The sequence below is a fragment of the Engystomops pustulosus genome, chromosome 3 (assembly GCF_040894005.1).
Source record: "Engystomops pustulosus chromosome 3, aEngPut4.maternal, whole genome shotgun sequence".
NCBI classification, from domain to species: Eukaryota; Metazoa; Chordata; class Amphibia; order Anura; family Leptodactylidae; genus Engystomops; species Engystomops pustulosus.
Window position 1 is genome coordinate 162416001 of NC_092413.1, and position 20228 is coordinate 162436228.

The 20228-nt window shown below is 40.2% G+C and overlaps 1 protein-coding gene across 16 annotated transcripts in view; it reads left to right on the top strand.

Moving 5' to 3' along the window:
- The window catches only part of TNIK (TRAF2 and NCK interacting kinase), a 169872-nt gene that overhangs the window by 69373 nt on the left and 80271 nt on the right, over positions 1-20228 (top strand). For all 16 annotated transcript variants that reach the window (XM_072142812.1, XM_072142806.1, XM_072142801.1 and 13 more), the window contains exons 3-7: positions 2266-2322; positions 5923-6048; positions 6434-6544; positions 16131-16221; positions 18152-18282. In XM_072142812.1, the coding sequence (XP_071998913.1) occupies positions 2266-2322; positions 5923-6048; positions 6434-6544; positions 16131-16221; positions 18152-18282 (516 nt within the window). The remainder of the gene's footprint in view (positions 1-2265; positions 2323-5922; positions 6049-6433; positions 6545-16130; positions 16222-18151; positions 18283-20228) is intronic.

A 20228-nucleotide genomic window follows, 5' to 3' on the forward strand; every position in this document is an offset into this window, starting at 1 on the left:
ACCCATATGTACGGAAGTTTTGTATAGAGAACAATAGTTTTAAAGTGTAACAAACTCTTTATCCAAATTGCATCAATCAATAGTGTAGATGATAAATGTAAACTTTGTAATATATTTTAATACAGAAAAATGTTTTTGTCCTGTTTTTTCCTCCATTTGTTCTGCCCTTAGCATTTGTGTTTATAAATCTCCATCTGACAAAGACCTGTCTCTACATGTACAGGCGGTCCCCTACTTAAGGACACCCAACTTACAGACAACCCATAGTTACAGACGGACCCCTCTGCCCACTGTGACCTCTGGTGAAGCTCTCTGGATGCTTTACTATAGTCCCAGACTACAATGGTCAGCTGTAAGATGTCTGTAATGAAGCTTTATTGATAATTCTTGGTCCAATTACACCAAAAATTTTGAAACTCCAATTGTCACTGGGGCAAAAGAAAAAAAAATTGTCTAGAACTTCCATTATAAAATATACAGTTTCGACTTACATACAAATTCAACTTAAGAACAAACCTCCAGACCCTATCTTGTATGTAACCTGGGGACTGCCTGTATGTGTATCGGTGTCTTAGCCTCCTTTCCCTGCTCTGGCCATGCTGCCCTCTGCCTATATAAATAACTTCCGGTTTCCAGTCCGTCCTAATGGCGTCGCCCACTGTGCCTATTTCTCTCACAGTCCGTCTCACTGACACACACAGGGAGAGGGGAGGAGGGAGCAGGATAAGTCATAACATCATAACTTCTGCCCTTCCTATTCATTAGTGTTCCCACATGGCACATGGGCAATTTATGTAAAAGAGTGGCCAACTCCTTTTAATTTTTCACACTCACTGGACAGATGTATCTAGGCATATAGATGGTGAACCCACGCTGATCATTGTAAGAGTAGAAAGAAGAAAAAAAATAGGGACGCAAAACTCTTTTCCATAATGAAGTATGTTTCTAAATTTACAACAATCACCTGTACTATTCATTTCTTAAATAAAAAAATACTTCATAGCTTAAATTACACTTTAAATAATGCATAATCAATATGAGAAAGTATGTGGATTTTCATACATACACAATACTCTAACACTAATAATGATAATTAAAACTGGCATTCACATCTATGTCCTGCAAATCGTGTACTTCTTCCTCTATCACCTCATGTCTTTTGATCACACATGACATGAGGCTTTCATGTAAACTGGTCTTTGTGTATCATTGTCTCCAATAAAAAAAAATATACTTTGCCCTTAAAGGAGTTTTTTACCAGAAATTCAAAAAGAAATTTTCACAGGATAGGGCCTAACTTGGATTTGTGGGAAAGCCCCTTTAACAGGACTGAGACAATGTTGCCACCGCAGATGTTTATAATGTTTAAGAATCCTTTTCTTGTGTAGGGTGTGGATTAGGGTGTGGATTAGGGAAGATCCTTAGTTGGGGGCATAAATTAGTACATTTTGCAGTTTGTACATAATAATGAAACAGGAGGCCTCTTCCAAAGGCAGTTTTTGGAGAAATGAAATGACCAAGCCAGGGACATGTATTTGGGATGCATACCTCCAGCAGTCAAAACAAAGTTGCAGCACAAAACCGGCTAAAATAATGAATACTGAATATGGTTATATGGGGGCATCACCTGGTCTTTAAGCCAAGACCAAAAAAAATCTTGTCGCACCAGAAAACCCTATAATTGGAGTATTTGATGAGAGTGAGACTTGTCTTATTACTAATAGGCCCTTCTCTTTAGCATACCACGTCTGTCACTGTCTGTGTGTTCGGATATTTGGAACATATCCCTTGTAGATGAATTGTGATAACTGAATGGATTCCTGTGATCTGAATCTGACATTTCTGTGTGGTGCACAGGCCGGCGTGTTGTGTGTACATGTGTGTTACATGGAATTGCAGCACTTTTATTGGTAAGCTTTGAAGGAAAAGTTTAGTAGAATAAGGTGTTTTGAAGGCAGTTTTATGGTTTTAATTTTAGAGCAATCTGTGGTTTTCGGTACAAAAGAAATGACCCATACACTGCTTAGTCATGTAGAAAGCAGCGGCTGACTCACTGATCTGTAAATGGTCCTGCACTCAATTCCCTTTGTGTCAAAATGTCAACAAATCTGCTTATTTTCTGCAATGTGGCAGCGGCTAATTTATCACCAAGCTGCCTATGATGTAGAACCCACATCAATGTATACAAAGTGCCGCTTCAACCTGCAATGCATCTCTGGATAGAAAAAATGGATTTATTTATATATATATTTTTTTTCATTGCAGGGTCGTCATGTCAAAACTGGTCAGCTGGCGGCCATTAAGGTCATGGATGTCACAGGGGTAATGTATCTCTGAGATTCTTTATACTAAAAAAAAGAACTTTTTTCTGCATTCTATTTCACCCTAGTACCTTAATAAATTATCATTGTATTGGGGGTGTTTGTTGAGTAGTTTCTTTCGCACCCAGTCGCAGGAGCAGAAGAGATGTCTTCCCTAGACAAAGAGAAAAGAACTATACAATATGGTTGGGGGTCGTGTGCTGATGTTTAGGGGCCCAGCAGATTCAAGTCATGCCTAATAAAGGTGCACAATAATCATAAAACTCAGTTCTTTTTTTACTATAGAATCTATTCAGAATGGTAGTGAAGAGGTTATTGCGAACGTTTGTTAAAGGAGTTGTACACTAATAATAAACCTTACCAGGGTATGTACAACAACCAATAGGGTCACAGATTCATGTACGGTAGTGGGCCCATACACTTTCTGCTGACGCCCCAGGGAGGGGTTTTTGTTTGTTTGATTTATAAGGGATGGGGGGATGGAGGGATGTTCTTGTTTGTAAACTTAATCGTTAATAAAAACTATTTGATTAAAAAAAAATAATAGGGTCACAGATCTTGTACTCGCCCTAGTAAAGGTTTTCTTTACTTTTTAGTAGTTGTGGATCACTTTACTCCAGATCAAGTCATTACTGTATGCCAAAAACCTCCCTCCTACCACCGGTATGGGAATGGTATTGGCGGGCAAGATAATTTTTATAAAGATAAAAATTAGGAAAAATATCTCTGGCCTACACAATACTATTTTTCGCTTTTAGAGAGATTTCTTTAAACAACATTAATGGCCTGAAGTAAAGAAAGACAAGAGGGAGATGTATTAATGTGTCGCTGTTTAGATCCGTGCAGAGTCTCACTTTGCACCTCCTATAAGTCGTTCTATTTGCTGCACCATGCTATTGAACTTTCTGGCACACAGGCGATTTCCTGCAAGGCCGCACAAAATCCCCCCCAACCCCTTCCTTTTTTTTCTGCGGACTGTCCCCTTTTTTTGAACGAGGTGGAAAACTACTTAAATAAGTCTAAAATTCTCGACAATCATGGCGCACGCATTTCAGGTAAAATTTCTTACGTATTCTGGCGTAGACAGATTAATACACCCCTCCTCCATATCTATAAATTTAATCCAACAACAGAGTCAATTTTGCCTTTATAATGTTACCTGAAATCTACTACCAGGATAAAGGATAGTAAACCATGCACACTGACGTACTGGTGGGTGTCCCCTCTGGCAGGATCTGCTCTTCTTCAAAGGAAACCTACCATGAGGAATCTACTATCAGAAGTAGATCTGATGGTAGATTCCTCCTGTCTCTGACCTAATCTGTAATTTAATAATCCTAGAAACTTACATAATTTGTTAAAACTTTATTTTGGTAATATGTAAATTAACTGTAGAGGCTACTTGGTCGTGTACTAGCCTGGCTGGGCACTTTACAAAAGAAGGCTTTTAAAAATTATGCAAATGAGCCAGAGGGGCTGCGGACTCTATATGTGTTAATGTAGCCTGAAGTCCCGCTGTCTCATTTGCATAATTTCTAAAGCCTTTTCTTTTTAAATTAAAAAGAAGGGCATAAGAAGCTTAAAGAAGAGTGGATCCTACCATACGGTGGCACACACCTGTATATCTCTGTGCTAGGTTTATAATCCTTCATTCTGGTAGTGGATGTCCTATAAAAATATGGGTTCTGAGTTGCCATCTAATATAATGACACAGAGCTACTTCCAGACTTTGTTTTGAATGAGGATATTCACAGCGGTGTTGACAGTACTTAGATGTCCCACCTACACATTGACATGTTTTTTGTTATCTTTTCCTTGTTTTATCTGGATAGCCTCTAGATAAGGTCATTGACACTTTCCAAAATAAACATATTAACATGGAACATTCCACAGAAGTATTGTTACTGTGCGAGAACCAGCGAGGTGCGTGATGAGGAGTAACAATCTCCTGTATATGGAGGACACAACTGTTTGGAATGACGGCAGGAATGTGGTGGGACATTGTGTTCTACTTTTATATTTGGCGTTTTTTGGAGGCATAATGCCGCTATTAAATTAGTATGACATAGTTTCTTTTGTTGCACTCGGAGTTAGCTTCACTCTTATTTTTCACAGTTTTTGGTTCTAGTTTTAAAGGCCTACGAAAGATTACTGCGACTGAGATTTGGTTAGGATTTATTTAATGGGAACCACTTTGTATCCGATATAAACCTATATAACTCATGGACTAGAGTTATGTAATGTAATATTGAGAACAAATGCTTTTTGTCTTTTTATTCATTTATATCTTGTAGTTCTATATTTATACCTTCATTCAATTTGTGTTTATTTTTATCAGCTTGTTGATTATTCAGAAGGACAAATAAATTGTATGATAACACATACACAATTGTCACAACAATGATCATTCATATAGGAGTCATAGGCTGAATCGAGGGAAGACTCTCATTGCTATTGTCATGGGATCATGTCACCCTACTCCCTTGTACAGTAGTCATTATATGAAGACCATAACCACAGTGTTGGAATTGTAAATGACACTGCAATTTTTATGATGTCAGGTTTAATTAAAGGGGTTGTCCGAGTTTAAAAAAAAAATATATATATATATATGTGGCCGGGAGCGGGCTGCCTAAAACAATAAAGCTGTACTTACCTTCCGGTGCCCTCCGGTATCCGGGGCTGCTGTCGCTCCGGTCCGTGCGCCATGTAAACAAACATGGCCGCCGGAGCAGCGCTGCATTCAGCTTCCGGCCAGCCGTGGCCGGGTACGCCTATCCGTCCCTATACACAGCATTGTGTATGTGGGCCGGAAGGTTGTCAGGTCCGGCCGAAAGCTGAATGCAGCGCACCAGCCTTTATCAATACACCAGCCTTTATCAATACTACATAATTAACACTTTATACAGTAAATCCATAGTAGTCTACAATATTCTTTATTTTATCCTTGTGTTTTTTTTCTTTTGTATTAGTCCTCAGCAAATTTTTTTCATAATGGCTGAAAAATGTTCCCCGTATAAATTCAGCGTTGTATTCAGTGGGATCCACATTGGACACTGGTCTAATGAACCCTGTAGTGAGGTGACCCATGAATAAAGCTGAGGAAACATGTGCGTTGCTTGACCATTGCGATATAAAACATAAACATAGCCCAGCATTTTACTCTTTGCTTTGGGGCTTCAAGTGATGAGGCATTTATTACTTATGCATAGATGGTAAATGTCCTCTAAGTTACAGTACTCTTGCATACAATAGCTTATATTAGAGGGATTGATCACTAATAAGAAGCTTTACCAGGATAAGTACAATACGCTGCCCGGGTTCTCCATGTTGTACCTACCCTAGTAAACTTTTCCTTCTATCAGTCGGAGCCCCAGTTCATATGAACCAATTTAAGCAGGACTGGTTGGCAAACGCCTCCAACTACTGAGCTGGGAGTGGTGTTCATGGAGGGGTGGCATACAGTAATGACCTGCACGGCCCCCTCCATCCGCCAGAAGTCGGCAGGACATGGGAAGTCGCAGGAAGTCTTGAGTACTGCTGCAGTACGTCTCAAAAGAATGAATATACCTTGACTGTGAATATTTTTCTGACTTTTTAGGATGAAGAAGAAGAAATCAAACAGGAAATTAACATGCTCAAGAAGTATTCACATCACAGAAATATTGCCACGTATTATGGGGCATTCATAAAGAAGAACCCTCCTGGGATGGATGATCAGCTATGGGTAGGGCACTAAATTGTCTCCTAAGTATTCTAGTGTGTAATACTGTATTGGTGAAGGGCTCATTCAGACGGCCATATCCGTTACAAGTCCACATAAAATGCTGATTTGTGAACATTTCAGAAAAATGGACCCCACACAGATGTCATCCAAAAAATTTGTTTTACTCTCGGTCTGCACAAAAAAAGGATTTGGGGACAGACCCATAGAAATGGGTCCGTATGCTATCCCCAAACCCCTCCAAAACAAAACTGATGTCAGAAATGCCCATCTGAATAAGCCCTAATATTGAGGTCTGCACAAGTTGCTAGAGTATAAAGAATGTGGGTATGGATGATCTGACTTGCCTTCCACCATATTTCTAAACCCCCCCCCATTTGCTTCCTAGCTGGTGATGGAGTTTTGTGGTGCTGGTTCAGTTACTGACCTTATCAAGAACACCAAAGGAAATACGCTCAAGGAAGAATGGATCGCGTACATTTGCAGGGAGATTTTGCGGGTAAGTTTTTATAACTTGGTTGGAGTAAATGTCGGTAATTATTTGAGATTTCTTATATGTAAAATTGGTTGCTCTAAAAAAAATCTACTCCCTTTCTGCTAAAGGTCCATGAATATTATGTTTTTATATGTGAAGAAAACAAACGTTGTGTTTCAGAGAGAATACAGTGATGCAGAACGGTTAATAGGCTTTGGCCTCTAAAGTGGAAAATCAATGGCGTTACAGAGTTAATGGGAGGATTGTATAATTATTATTCGCTACTCTTTTCAGTTGGGTCAATAATATCGATTTGCCCTGAATTTTGTGGCCGCTCCTTAAAAATATTTGTTGTGTAGACAGATTAGGCTACATGCTGCAGGTATTTTTTTTATTTTGGTATTGTAAGAACAAATTGCTTCCCTGTGTCATTCCCTGGGTAACATATTGTCATCATTTGTCTAATGATTCACAAGCAGCGAATATCCAATCGCTTTATGCTTAAACTTGGCCTCAACCTTTAGGTCCTGTGTCCTTCTTTACATGATAGAATGAAGATGTCCTGAAAGCTATATGAAAGTTAAAGGGGCTGGCCACTTTAATATAAAAAGAACGCATTGCTAGGAGTGGAGGGGGGGGGGGGCAGGATTATCAACAATTTCCTAACTTGCCTTAGTCCTGTTAGGATTTCTCCAGCATTGTCCCGTTCTTGATTTGGCGATCCGTCAGTCTTTTTCTCCATCTTCTTTCTGCTTCTTCTTGCTGTCTGTCCTGGCCAGCCCACAGACAGGAGGAGCATGTGACGTTCCTCCCGTCCTGTGTACACTACGGCGATGTGGCCTGTGCTGTGGGCGTTCACAGCTGCGTCTTCACTCAATGAGCAGAGGCACAGCTCTGAAACACAACGCATCAGAAGATGGCGCCAGGCGGGTCCCACCTACTCTAGATCGCGACAGTAAGCCAGGAGACAAGAAGAAGAGGAGACACGGGTGAGTAAGTGCACACGGGACTAGCCATGTGTGGGGAAGGGGCCTTTTTTAAGAAAAAATGTCCATATTATTTTTTTTTTTTAAGCCAAGGTGGTCAACCCCTATTTATTGTATACGTTTTAGGCATGTAACTGGACCCTGTGACCAAGGATAGTCTTATTTATGGACAGGAAGTCATTTTCTCCATTGATTTGCTTAAAGGGGTTGGCCACTTCAATTTTTTGGCAACATGTTGGGGGCAGTATATTTGGTAACCTATCTACATCATCTATTAAAAGTTTTACATCGCTTACTTTAAATGTAAAGCCCCCTGGTTCAGAACTGTGTTTTACCTCAACAGCTGCCATTCATGTCCATAAAGTGGCCGGAGAAGGACCATCATCTGATCCTAACTGTCCATGAACAATCCCCCTTCCTGGACCTTTAGAGTGTATTCATTAATACTATCATAAGGTCCTGGAAGGTGGATTGGTCATGTACCCTCCATCTGTAGCCATTTTATGAAAATGAATGGCAGCTGATGACATTTATGAACCAGGAGGATTCACTTTACATTTTCAAGAAATCTGTGCAGGACATTTAATAGAATTATATCAGTAAATAACCCTGCCCCCCACCCCCACCCCCACACATTCTAAAAAAAAACATGAAGTAAAGTTCCCCCTGGCCTGGGCTATGGCCATCGAGCACACGTTGGGCTACGTTTGTGTGAATGTAGCCCAAGACTCACTTTCAGGCTATTGTAGACATGAATGGAGAAACTTGCTATATCCATAGATAAGGCTGAGTGTGATGGAGAGTCTGATCTCCTAGACCAGTGATGGCAAACCTTTTAGAGACCGAGTGCCCAAACTTCAACAAAGACCCGCTTATGTATCGCAAAGTGCCAACACAGAAATTTAATTTGTGATTTATACTCCCTGCTCTGTCACAGTTTTCATTGATACCAGCACCTGAGGACAACAATAAAGCAGAAAATAGTCCCAGGTCGAGCTGTCACTTTAAAATATCTCTGTGCACAGCAAGTTCTGGGCTGTCTGGGACTGCAGGAAGATACCTGGAGTCATCTCTGGTGATGGCCTGAGTGCCCACAGAAAGGGTTCTGAGTGCCACCTCTGGCACCAGTGCCATAGGTTAGCCATCACTGTCCTAGACAAAACAATATTACACAACCTGTGGCTGCTTCTTTGCGATATAGTTTTTAAGAATTATATACAACATCTTTGTGGACATGGTTTAATTTTCTCCACATGTTTCTATGGGTTTCTGTACTGTGTGCCCCTTTGCTGCAGAAACAAATTTGTATAAGGACAAATCTGTGCAGCTTTGGGGATGTTAGTGCTCCACAAGTAATAGGGGAAATGCCCTATAAATAGTAAATGAGTGAGGTTTCAACATAATTTTTATGAAAGTCAAATCTTGTTTTTTGACACCTGTTAATATTAGAACAAATGGGTGTTATATAACTTTTGGTACCACGCAGTCCTGGGTTCTGTTTGGCAAGGAAATCATTCATCACTTGCCATCTGGTACCAACCACTTCTAGGTTCTGGGGGGCACTGAATCATTCATCGTCTGGCTACTTGTACCACTCAGTCATAGATTCTGATGGACACTGTAACATTCATCTTCGTACTTCTGTTACTGCTCAGTCCTAGGTTTTGGTCGGAAATGAATCCTGTATCACCCGGATTCTGGAGTCCTAGGTTGTGTGGCAGGGGGCACTGAATTATTCATCATCTGCCCTATGGCACTAACCAGTTTTAGGGGCACTAGAACATAATAGCTGGCTTATGGTACCACTCACCCCATTCTGGTCAGCATACTGTTCCAACTCAGTCCTATCTTTTTTTTTTGGGGGGGGGGGGGCACTGAATCATTCATCCCCTGTCTTCTTGTATCACTCAGTCCTAGATTGTGATGGACATTATATCATTCATCATCTTGCCACCCAGTCCTAAGTTCTGGAGGTGACTGAATGATCAGTCACCTGGTGACAAGTGAACTACTGTGCATTCAATCAATCGGTCTCTGATGCTTGCACCAGTGTTTATTCATATCAAAGAGCACATTTCTTTTCCTCATCGGGTTCTGGGAATGTTATAATGTGGTCATCTTGTTAATCCCTGGGCTCTGGTGACTCATGCAGCTCCTGGCTCTGACTGCGATACCATGGACATGGCGGATAAACCTTCTAGATATATCACGATGTACAAGAAGCTCAAGGAGTGACCCATTTTTTTTTCTAATGGTCAGCTGCTGGATGTACACGTAGTAATGTGAAGAATCATTATATTCATTGACTGAACATGGTGACAGACACATCGTTCACTGTGGATAAGTGGGTGATTAATATTCATGGATGTTGGAAAATGCTAATGTGGCATCACATCTAATAAATGGGCAACTTGTTGCAGAGAATGACTGGCAGTGAGTCAGCGTATGCCCCAGGAATATGGGCTGCATTGCTTCATGGTGACTTTTCAGTAAAGGTCTTTTGACGACAAGCTTTTAAAATGGTTTTATTGTGTCACATACTTTTCTAATGACTGAAACTACAATAAAAACAATTTCTTCATCCCAATTCCAGGTTATACTAACACTATATCACATCTGATCATGTAAAGGAAAGATGTCATATTTGGTAACATTGTTCAGATGTTAAAGATTTGTTTTAGGATTTTTTTCGGATGTTACTATAAGCGGTATATATTTAATAAAAAGTAAAGATATCCTACTATTTTCACTATAGCCACTAGATTTATTAATGAAGCACCAATTCTGTAGCGGTTTACTAGCAGCAGGCACCTCATTTAGCATTACTATATTGCACCTACATCACCTCCACTACTGACAGTAGATGAGGTCACAGGTTATCTACACCTGCTATCTACAAAAAGCCTAGAAAAAACTCGGTGAGTGAGCTCCAGTCTATGGTTTCCTATGGCTATGAAGGTGGTGTAAAGAATATCTCAAATTGTTGTTTCTGGCAATATGACCGCTCTTCATCATGAACAGAACTGTATTCTTTGTCTGTTTGCTTTTTTTTTCTTGGTTTTAGTGAACCAAATAGAAAATTGATTGTACATCCCATTGAACACTTTTCTTAGCTCCTCCTGCACTATAATATGCTTTCTTCAGTAGGAACACTATGTACACTCTGATTAGCCCCTCATGCTCTATTTCATATTGCCTGCAGATAAGAGTAGATACAATCTGCTCAGCTCCTCCTGCTATATAATATGCTGCTTGCACATAAGATAATATATACAATCTGCTCAGCTCCTTCTGCTTTATAATATGCTTCCTGCATGTAAGATACTATATACAATCTGCTCAATTCCAGCTGCTTTATATCATGCTAGCTGAATAGAAAATACTAGATACAATCTGCTCAGCTCCTCCTGCTCTATAATATGTAATCTGCTTAATTCCTCATGCTCTATAGCAGTGATGGCGAACCTTTTAGAGACCGAGTGCCCAAGCTACAACTAAGATCCACTTACTTACCGTGAAGTGCCAACATGGCATTTTAAGCAGTAACGTATCGCTACCTGTTCTTCCACATCTTTCAATCGCCAATGGAGTGTCGCTTAAAAATAGCACTGAGAGCAGCATCTCTAAAGTTGCCTGGGTCCGCAGAAAGTTTTGGTGGATTTGTTCCTGTCTGGTGAACTCTGTCCTGGAGTGATAACCTGAGTGCCACCTGTGGCACCTGTGCCATAGGTCCTCCACCACTGCCATATAGAATCTGCTCAGCTCCTCCTGCTCTATATCATGCTGCCTGCAGAGAAGACACTATATAGAACGTGCTCAGCTCCTCCTGCTCTATATCATGCTGCCTGCAGAGAAGACACGATATAGAACGTGCTCAGCTCCTCCTGCTCTATATCATGCTGCCTGCAGAGAAGAAACTATATAGAAAGTGCTCAGCTCCTCCTGCTCTATATCATGCTGCCTGCAGAGAAGACACAATATAGAATCTGCTCTATAACATGCTGCCAGCAAATTGGATTGCATTTTAACGTGAGAAGTTCCTTACACCCATTTGTAGAGTGTCTCTTTTTTGGATGATATAAAGCAAACACTGCCCAGTCTTTGTGTATGGCGGCATCAGTCACAATAGATTGGTGTTTAGTTTTATAGAGCACCAAGGATGTCCTTATTACTTCCAGCATGAATGGGACGGTGTAGACATTTTCCAATCATTTCTATATCCATTTTTCCTCTCAATTAGATTATTTGTTGAATAAAATTACAGGTGTATTATAGAAAAGAGGACATGCTCAATATTTGTTACTGAGAACTGGCCGGATTGTGACTTTGTTAAAACCCGAAATGGGTCACCTGTGCTAAAAATAACACTGTGCCCGGCAGACTGCTTCATTTATTATCAAACCTTTAGAAAATGTGTTTCAGTGTATTCTTCCCGCATAAAGGTTTTGTGATAATTATAAAATGAAGCATGTTAATATATCTTGTACACAGCCTGATGCATTACCTCCTCTATGTGGGCTGCACCACAAGCTGTGATAAGAGCTAATTGCAAGCTGCACATCGCTGTAGAGAAATACCCGCTATGACCGCAGAGCTCATGATTCTTAATTAAGAAAAGCACAAACATCTCACAAATGCCATAAATAATGCTAATTGCATAGAACAATAGTAAAAAATACACTTAAAAAAAAATAATAATAATCTTATCAGACACTGAGTTCATACTACTGTTTAAATCTCTGCTACTTATCTCTGTTCTGACAAAAAAAGGAAAGAAATAAGGTTTAACATATTAGTTAAAAATCCCATTGACATCATTGTTAAATCTGTTATGTTTAGTTACACAGTCATACGTTATGCATGTTTTGTTTTTACTTTTTGCTGAAAAAATTAGGGGTGCCCTTTCCAAAATGGGGTCACTTCTTGGGGGTTTCTATTGAACTGGTAACTCAGGGGCACCCCAACACCAATCCAGTGAAAACTGAGCTCCAAAAGCTAAATTTCGCTCCTTTCCACCACAGCCCTGCCGTGTACCCAGCCTGTAGATCATTGCCAAATATGGGGTATTGCTGCATCCAGGAGAGGCCGCAGAATGATTTTTTTGGATGTTTGTGCCCAGTGGCATGAGTTGGGCTGAATATATTTGTCAATATATTTTTTTTTGCTGCCCCATTCACTTTGTATTATAGTTAAGCCAGCATCTCGGGGGTTAAAATGCTAATACAACCCTAGATACATTGATTAAGGGGTGTAGTTTTCAAAATGTTGTCATTTCTCGAGAGGTTCTATTGTACTGGTACCTCAGGGTCTCTGCAAAAATGACATGGCACTTTAAATCCAAACTCCTGAAAATGGAGGTTCAAAAGCTGCATTTTGTTCCTTCCCTTCTCAGCCCTACTGTGACCCCGGCCTGTTGATTATTGCCACATATGGGATATTGCCGTAGTCGGGACAATGCGCAGAAAGATATTTGGGCTGTTTGTCTAAAGTGGCATTAGTTGGGCACAATATATTTGGCACTAAAATGGCATATTTGAGAAACAAATGCAATTTTTACTCTAGACCATGTTAGCTAGCATGTTGGGGGTTAAAATGCTCACCAAAACCACAATGTTAGGGTTTTCTATTGTACTGGTATGTTAGGGGCTCTTCAAATATGCTGTGGCACCACAAAACATAATTGGCCTTCCAAAAACCCAATTGCTCTAACTCCATTCTGGATAACGCTGTGCACTGAAACAGCAGGTGACATCAATGTCGTGTATTAACATACTAGCAATAAACAGGCTAAACATTTTGGAATGTATATTTGCCACTAATACCTTATGAATATGTACATTTTAGGGGTTATAAGAATATTCTTATAAAAAAATGTAAATGTGAAAGTAAGCAGCTCCTAGTGCTAAAACAGAAGCAGCAGTGTTACACCTCCGATAACGCTAACAAACACCGCTGCAATGCACATTAGAAATGCTGAACCGCTCTCAAAGCGGTCCAGTGTATTCATGAGGGGGCAGGATTAGAGGCGGTGACTGCCGCGTGACTCGCGTCAGTCACCGCTGGCCTATGGAGTGAGCGGGGCGCTCTGTGGAAGAGGCAGCGCCTCACATGAATATGCCGGACCATTTTGAGAGTGGTCTGGCGTTTCCAGTGTACAGCGCGGCAGTGTTTGTTAGTGTTACCAGAGGTTTCCGATAACGCTAGCAGTGTAACATTGCTGCGTCTCTTTTAGCAATAGGAGCTGCTTACTTTAGTAAGCAGCTCCTAGTGCCTTTTTTGAGGGTGACGGGTCCTCTTTAAGGGGTTAATGGAGATAAAGAACGCAAATGTTGACAGTAGTGTGAACTTAGGACATCTACCACCAGGGTCAAGGATTGTAAATCAAGTACGCTGTCATACTGGTATGTGCGGCTCTGGCAGGATCTGTTGTACTTTAAGCTTCCTATTTCCTATACAATTATGCAAATCAGCCTGAGGGGCTTCAGGCTCCATAGGTTTTAATGCAGACTGGACCCCTCTGGTTAATTTGCATAATTTTTAAAGCCTTTTATTAAAAAAAAAAAAACTAAAAGAAGAGTGGCTCCTGCCAGAGGGGGTCGCACACCACTATTTCAGTGTGCTTGGTTTACAATCCTTCATCCTGGTGCTAGATGTCCTCTAAGAGTAGGAATTAAGCAGTCACGTACAGCACTGTTATAATCCATTGCAGCCCATATTTTAGTTACATTGTTTGGTCTCGTAGAAATTACCCCTTTTTATATGCCCCAATAGTGTATTTGGACATCATGGAGGGGTGACAGCCTATTATTAGGCAGTTCATAGAGTCTTTATCTATTAGCAGCACCTGCTCTGTGCTCTATTGTACTACATGGGCACCCATTTATCTAATAACATTTCCTACAAAAATAGCCTCTAAAAGGGTTGTAGCTGACCCCCATGGGGGCATGTCAGAAGCTGGACATGATTAAGGTCCCGCTTAATTGATAAAACCCGGACTATGAGAGAACTGCTCACTTCCTTAGTTTCCATCAATGCAGATCCCCAGATTTGTCAGCTGTACATATTTGCTGCCATAGTAATAGCACAATAAGCTGGTAATAGAAACGTTTAGCAGCACTTGTGGTAAAACACTGCTGTACATTTGAAAAGTTAATCTTAAAGGGATATTGTCACCAGACTTCCTGTAGGGAATGAAATATAATTTTTTTGGAATCCCTTTTTTTTAATAAGCAGAGAAGAGTCAAAATTTTTTGTCTGGAGCTACAATTGTAAAATATACCAGTTCCTCCTTAGATACAGATTTGGTGCATTATGAAGCAAACATATCTTGAGAATGCTGTAGCTACACTGATGCAGGATCATATCTTGTTTAATCCCGGAGCTGAGTGGTTTTGCTGAAAAAATAATTATAAAATTCAGGACCATGGGAAAGCTGGTTCCACATTACACAAGGAGCTTTCTGAACAGCCAAGACATGACTAATCAACCTGAGCTGGATCACTTATACACAGCAGCTGGGTGATGGTGCAGCAATTGATTATTCCTAGCAGGAACACCCCTGTGGTTACATCATTCTCTGGTGCAGTGCATAACTAATGTAAGAGAAAAGGTGCCAAGCCCCAGCACAGAAGCAACAGAGCTTCATTATCATAATTGTATTATTTAATTGATAATATAATAACCACTCATCACAGCAATTAAACAAGATATGATCCTGCATCAGTGTAGCTACAGCATTCTCAAGGTATGTTTGCTTCATAATGCATCAAATCAAATGGCAGGTTTCCTTTAAGAACTAAGATCTTGTGATAACTGGCACGTAGGATTCTGCCTGGTGTTATGAGCTCTGGTCCCTCAGAAGACCCAATTTCTGCAGAATGCTGGGATCTGCAGTGAACCAGTTTTCTTATAGCTGAATTTTGGAATATATATTTTTGAGTACAATCTGTTCAACACCATACACTCTTCATATCAACATCACCAACTCTGATTATTTCCACTCTTTAATATGGAATTTGTCCTCTAAGCTCTACCATTGGTGCTGTAGTATCAGGATTCTGATACTGAAAGCAAATTAGGGAATATCCTGCTATAGCCGAGGACAAGCCAAATTTACAGTAGTGGGCCTTGTCAGTAAATTGCTGCATATTAATGGATACACAGGAGAAGAACTGATCTTCACTCACATTACTGATGTCATAATAGAAATAGAAAGTAATGGGGCCTTGTGTTAACCACAAATAAAAAAACGATAGCACATGGCCCATGGCACTCGGGCTGCAGACAACAAAACATAGGTCCGTTGTTCACATGTTCTTGTGCAAGAGGCCTAATTGTGGGCCTATTGGAGGATCCTCTGGTACTCTGATGTGCTAGTTCAATATATGGAAATATTCTTGTTATTTCAGCTAAGCCGTATTTGTCTGTTAATAATCTGTAGAACAGCATGCACTCTACGCTGGAAGCAGCATTTAGTTTGTAAATAGCCACAAGTGCTCCATTAAAAGTGCACTTTGAGTCCGGAATAGCCTTTTTTCGGGTGACAGATCAGCATTGCTGTGTTAATTCATTCTTTTACCTTGAGATACAAATTACAGTCTACTTTTCCTCATCAATCTCTCCAGGGTCTGAGTCATCTGCACCAGCACAAGGTGATTCATCGAGATATTAAGGGGCAAAATGTCTTGCTGACAGAAAATGCTGAAGTAAAACTAGGTAAGAGAAGACGGGAACAGTGGAAAACATGTTTCCTGCTCAAGTGTTTCTTCACTCTCTTGTCATATTCCGTAAATGCAATGGAAATGAAATAACACTGTTTACCGCAGGAAGAAGCCCTGATCATGTTGCAGTGTCATTTACTATCACTTATTACATGATTGTAATAAACACACTTGTACTGATATCTATACCAGTGTTTGTTAACATTGTTTGAAGTACCGAACCCACCAGTATCATATACACATCCATCATCAGTGAAAATCAAATATTTGTGTGTCTTGACCTCCGTGGCAGAGGCTCCGGCGAACCCCTGAGACACTCACAAACTTCTACGGTTTAGTAGAACCACGATTAAGAACCACTGGTCTATACAGATGGACACAGCCTTCAAAATACTAGTCTACATTGGGTCAGGCTGATCTAGGCATAATAAGGCTACATGCATATAATTATAATCTTTATTTATATAGCGGCATCAAATTCTGCAGCACTTTAGAAATCATGGGCTACATATACAGACATTACAGAGTATAAACAGTCATATGAAACAATAGGAGTGAGGGCCCTGCTCGCAAGAGCTTACAGTCTTTGATGGTGAATGTGCCATTATTTTCATAAGCTCAGCATACAGTATATCCCAGGCATGCTTTTTGCCTCTGACAAGTATAAGTTGCATACTCAGCAAAGGCCATAGGAGACTATATAAATTATGTGGGCCCCTCACAGAATGATAATCTGACCCTGTGTGCACGGGTTTTCTGTGACTTGGGGCCTGCAGAACACAGTCACACTAAATATTCCCTGATGGCGACCCTTGGTGAACTGATGCAACGTATTGCATCCATCCCAGGCCTCCACTGAGCATATGCTCAGAAAGTTCCCCAGTGATGTAACTGCCTGTAAACGTCACTGAACACCCTGAACATCATCAGCAGCCAATCACTGGTTGCTGCCGATGTTAACCCCTTATCTCTCTTTGACAAAAAGGAGCAGAACAACTTATCCCACTTGTGTGATATATACATCCAATCCCTCCATTCATGGATACATCTGGAATCTTCCCAAAATGTCCTTACAACTTAGGACGGACAAAAAACACTATTTGAACTTGTTGTTCTACTACTAATCCTTACAGGAGTAACACTAGCTTATTTCTAGATGCCCCCTTGTTTACAGTGGCAATTTTGTTACAATTGCAATTAAAAGGGATGTCCACTTACATCAAATTATTGATATTGTCTGTGTGCGAGAAAGTTATACAAACCAGTATACTTTCTGTATTTATTTCTGACAGTTTTCTAGATCTCTGCTTGCTGTGCTGCTATAGAAAGCTTCTATGTTTACTTCCAGTGGACATAATCTGTTCATGGCCGTGCGATGGACACGCAGGCTCGTTATAACATACAGCTCTAATTACTCACTGTGATAATAATGAGCCAAGCATCTGTGACACTACATGTAAATAAACAATTAAGATTCATATATAATGACAGCAAGCAGAGGTCTAGAAAACGAAGGAATTGATAGAGAAAGTATATTGGAAAACTGTAACTTTTCCTAACACAAACCATATCAATTATTTGCTGAAAGTGGACATCCCCTTTAATGCAAAAGTTTAGATTTTTTAGGTTCTGCTAAAGTAAATGTTTAAACAAATAAAGCATAGGGCTGGGGTAGAGTACAGGAACCTGCCATCAGATCTACCTTTTTAGGTAGACCCATGACGCTAGGTTTCCTTTAAAGTGGTGTGAATTTTCAAGCCACATCATGTCAATTCATACTGCGTCTTTTCACCGACAAGGAAAACTGTGGTAACAGATGGAAATATCCAGTGCGTCTGTCTTATGGGAGTCCATCCTATATTTAGTAATTTTTTGTTATTGTGCTATTTGCATTAACTTGTGTCTGTTTTGCTGTCTGCCCACAGTGGATTTTGGTGTGAGTGCACAGTTGGACAGGACAGTAGGAAGAAGAAATACTTTCATCGGTACTCCGTATTGGATGGCGCCTGAAGTCATTGCATGTGATGAGAACCCTGATGCTACCTACGACTTTAAGGTGCTTTATGCTCAAATATTTCAACACTTGTTGGTCTCCTTGTGTATTTATTTTCTGCAGGTGTAAAATGTTGCTGGAAATCTGTCAAGAGATGACAAAATCCTCACTTTCTATTATTAATTAAAAGTATCATAAACTTGTCAACTTGCAGCCGTAATAATGTTCTTCTTGTGTACACTCCCGGGTGTCATGCATTTTTTTTTTTGAGAAATGAATCGGATTACCAGACACCCCGGGCTAACTGAGGCTTCGGCAAATCTGCTTTTATTCAGTCCCAAGTCCAAAGCAAATGATGCAATATTTCAGAGAAGCTTTGCTGAATTTTTGCCTCAAGTTAAATTGCCATCTGCAAGTCGTCCGTTTTTTTGTCCCTACCTCTATTCTCTTAGGAGACAAGACTTCTTCTTTTCATTTTTCTTTATGAAAAGTTTTGGACTTGCAAATTTCCGCAATGACGTTTATTGAACAAGTAATTCAGAACATGCAGCAGACTAATAAGAAATATGAGAATCCTCCTGCTATCAGGTTTAAATCCTCTAAAACATTTTAGTGAAATACTTCAAATGGTACTTTTATCTTTTCTGTAAGAGTAGAGTATTCAGATGCCCCCATTAATAGTAATGCCATTCGTTGTAAATGTAATTCACTAATTGTGACTGCCTGTGGCTTTCTCCAGTGCCAACAGTCTATCATGTACTAATGACAGGGCTTGTTTAATTTTATTTTTGTTTTTTTAAAGGGAACCAGGACCTCATTTTCACTACACAGGTTACAGAAGCCCATCACACCTGCAGTGCACATATGCACCTTGATAGAATCTTACCTTGCACCTTGATAGAATCCTCTGTTTAGTCCCAGGGGTTGGCCTTTGGTTTGGATGCATTTAAAAACATGTAACTTGTCTGTGATGTCAGGCTGTGAGCTCTGTGAAGGAGCAGGAGGGAGGAGCTGTACAGGAGCACAAAGGTGGGGGCTTAGAGCTGAGGCAAGGCAGCACATACATGTTATTTTTTCAAATGCATCCTTGGAACTACACCGAGGATTCTGTCGCTGTGCAAGGTAAGTTATAACACAAAATTATATTGTAATGCAAATGTTTAGAGAAAGCAGGAAGGCAGATTTGCACTGCAGGTGTGATCGGCTTCTGTAACCTGTCTTTAGCGAAAATGAGGTCCCTGATGACAGGTTCCCTTTAAGTCCTTACGATCGCCTACATAGCCTGCCTACCATTTGGGCAATTACTGCATATTGCTAGGTTATTGAGTTTAGTGTGTTAATAGTGTACAGGAGAGTGTCAGGGGTCCCCCTAGTGGTGACTGGAGGCAGATGGAAATGTATAACTTTCTCCAAATGTCATAGTTAATAATTATATTAATGCCACTTTCACATTAGCACATTCCTTTCTGTATTTTATATAAGCATTTGTAACTGAAAATGAATGAATCCTAAACGGATAAAACAAATATGGAAAGATTTTCATCTTTTTTTTTTACATTTCTGATCCATCCCTGGTTTACTAATATGAGTTCACATTATGGACTAAATAGTGCAGTGTTAATGTGGTCTGAGTGTCCTCAAAGCTGAACCTCTATTGCAGCACAAAAATGTTGTCTTTTTTTTTTTTTAAAGAACTTTGAATCTGTTTGTATTCACGCAGATCATATTCTTCTCCAGCCAAATTTATTGTGAAGCCCTGCGAGTGCTGCAGTCTCACAGCTGTCCCACTCCAAGCTTCATTTCATTTGACTGGGAAAGAAAAATAATAAAAGGAGTGGAGCCCAGGCAGCAAGTGACAAACCATTCATCTTGTTCATTGTCGCAGTTCATCAGGGTTGAAAGCCACAGCCCATCGCTATTGGAAAAGCATTTTCCATCAATATAGACTGACAGTGGCTTCACTCATTCATTATTTTTCATCCGGAATGAGTCTTCTATCTAGAAAACAG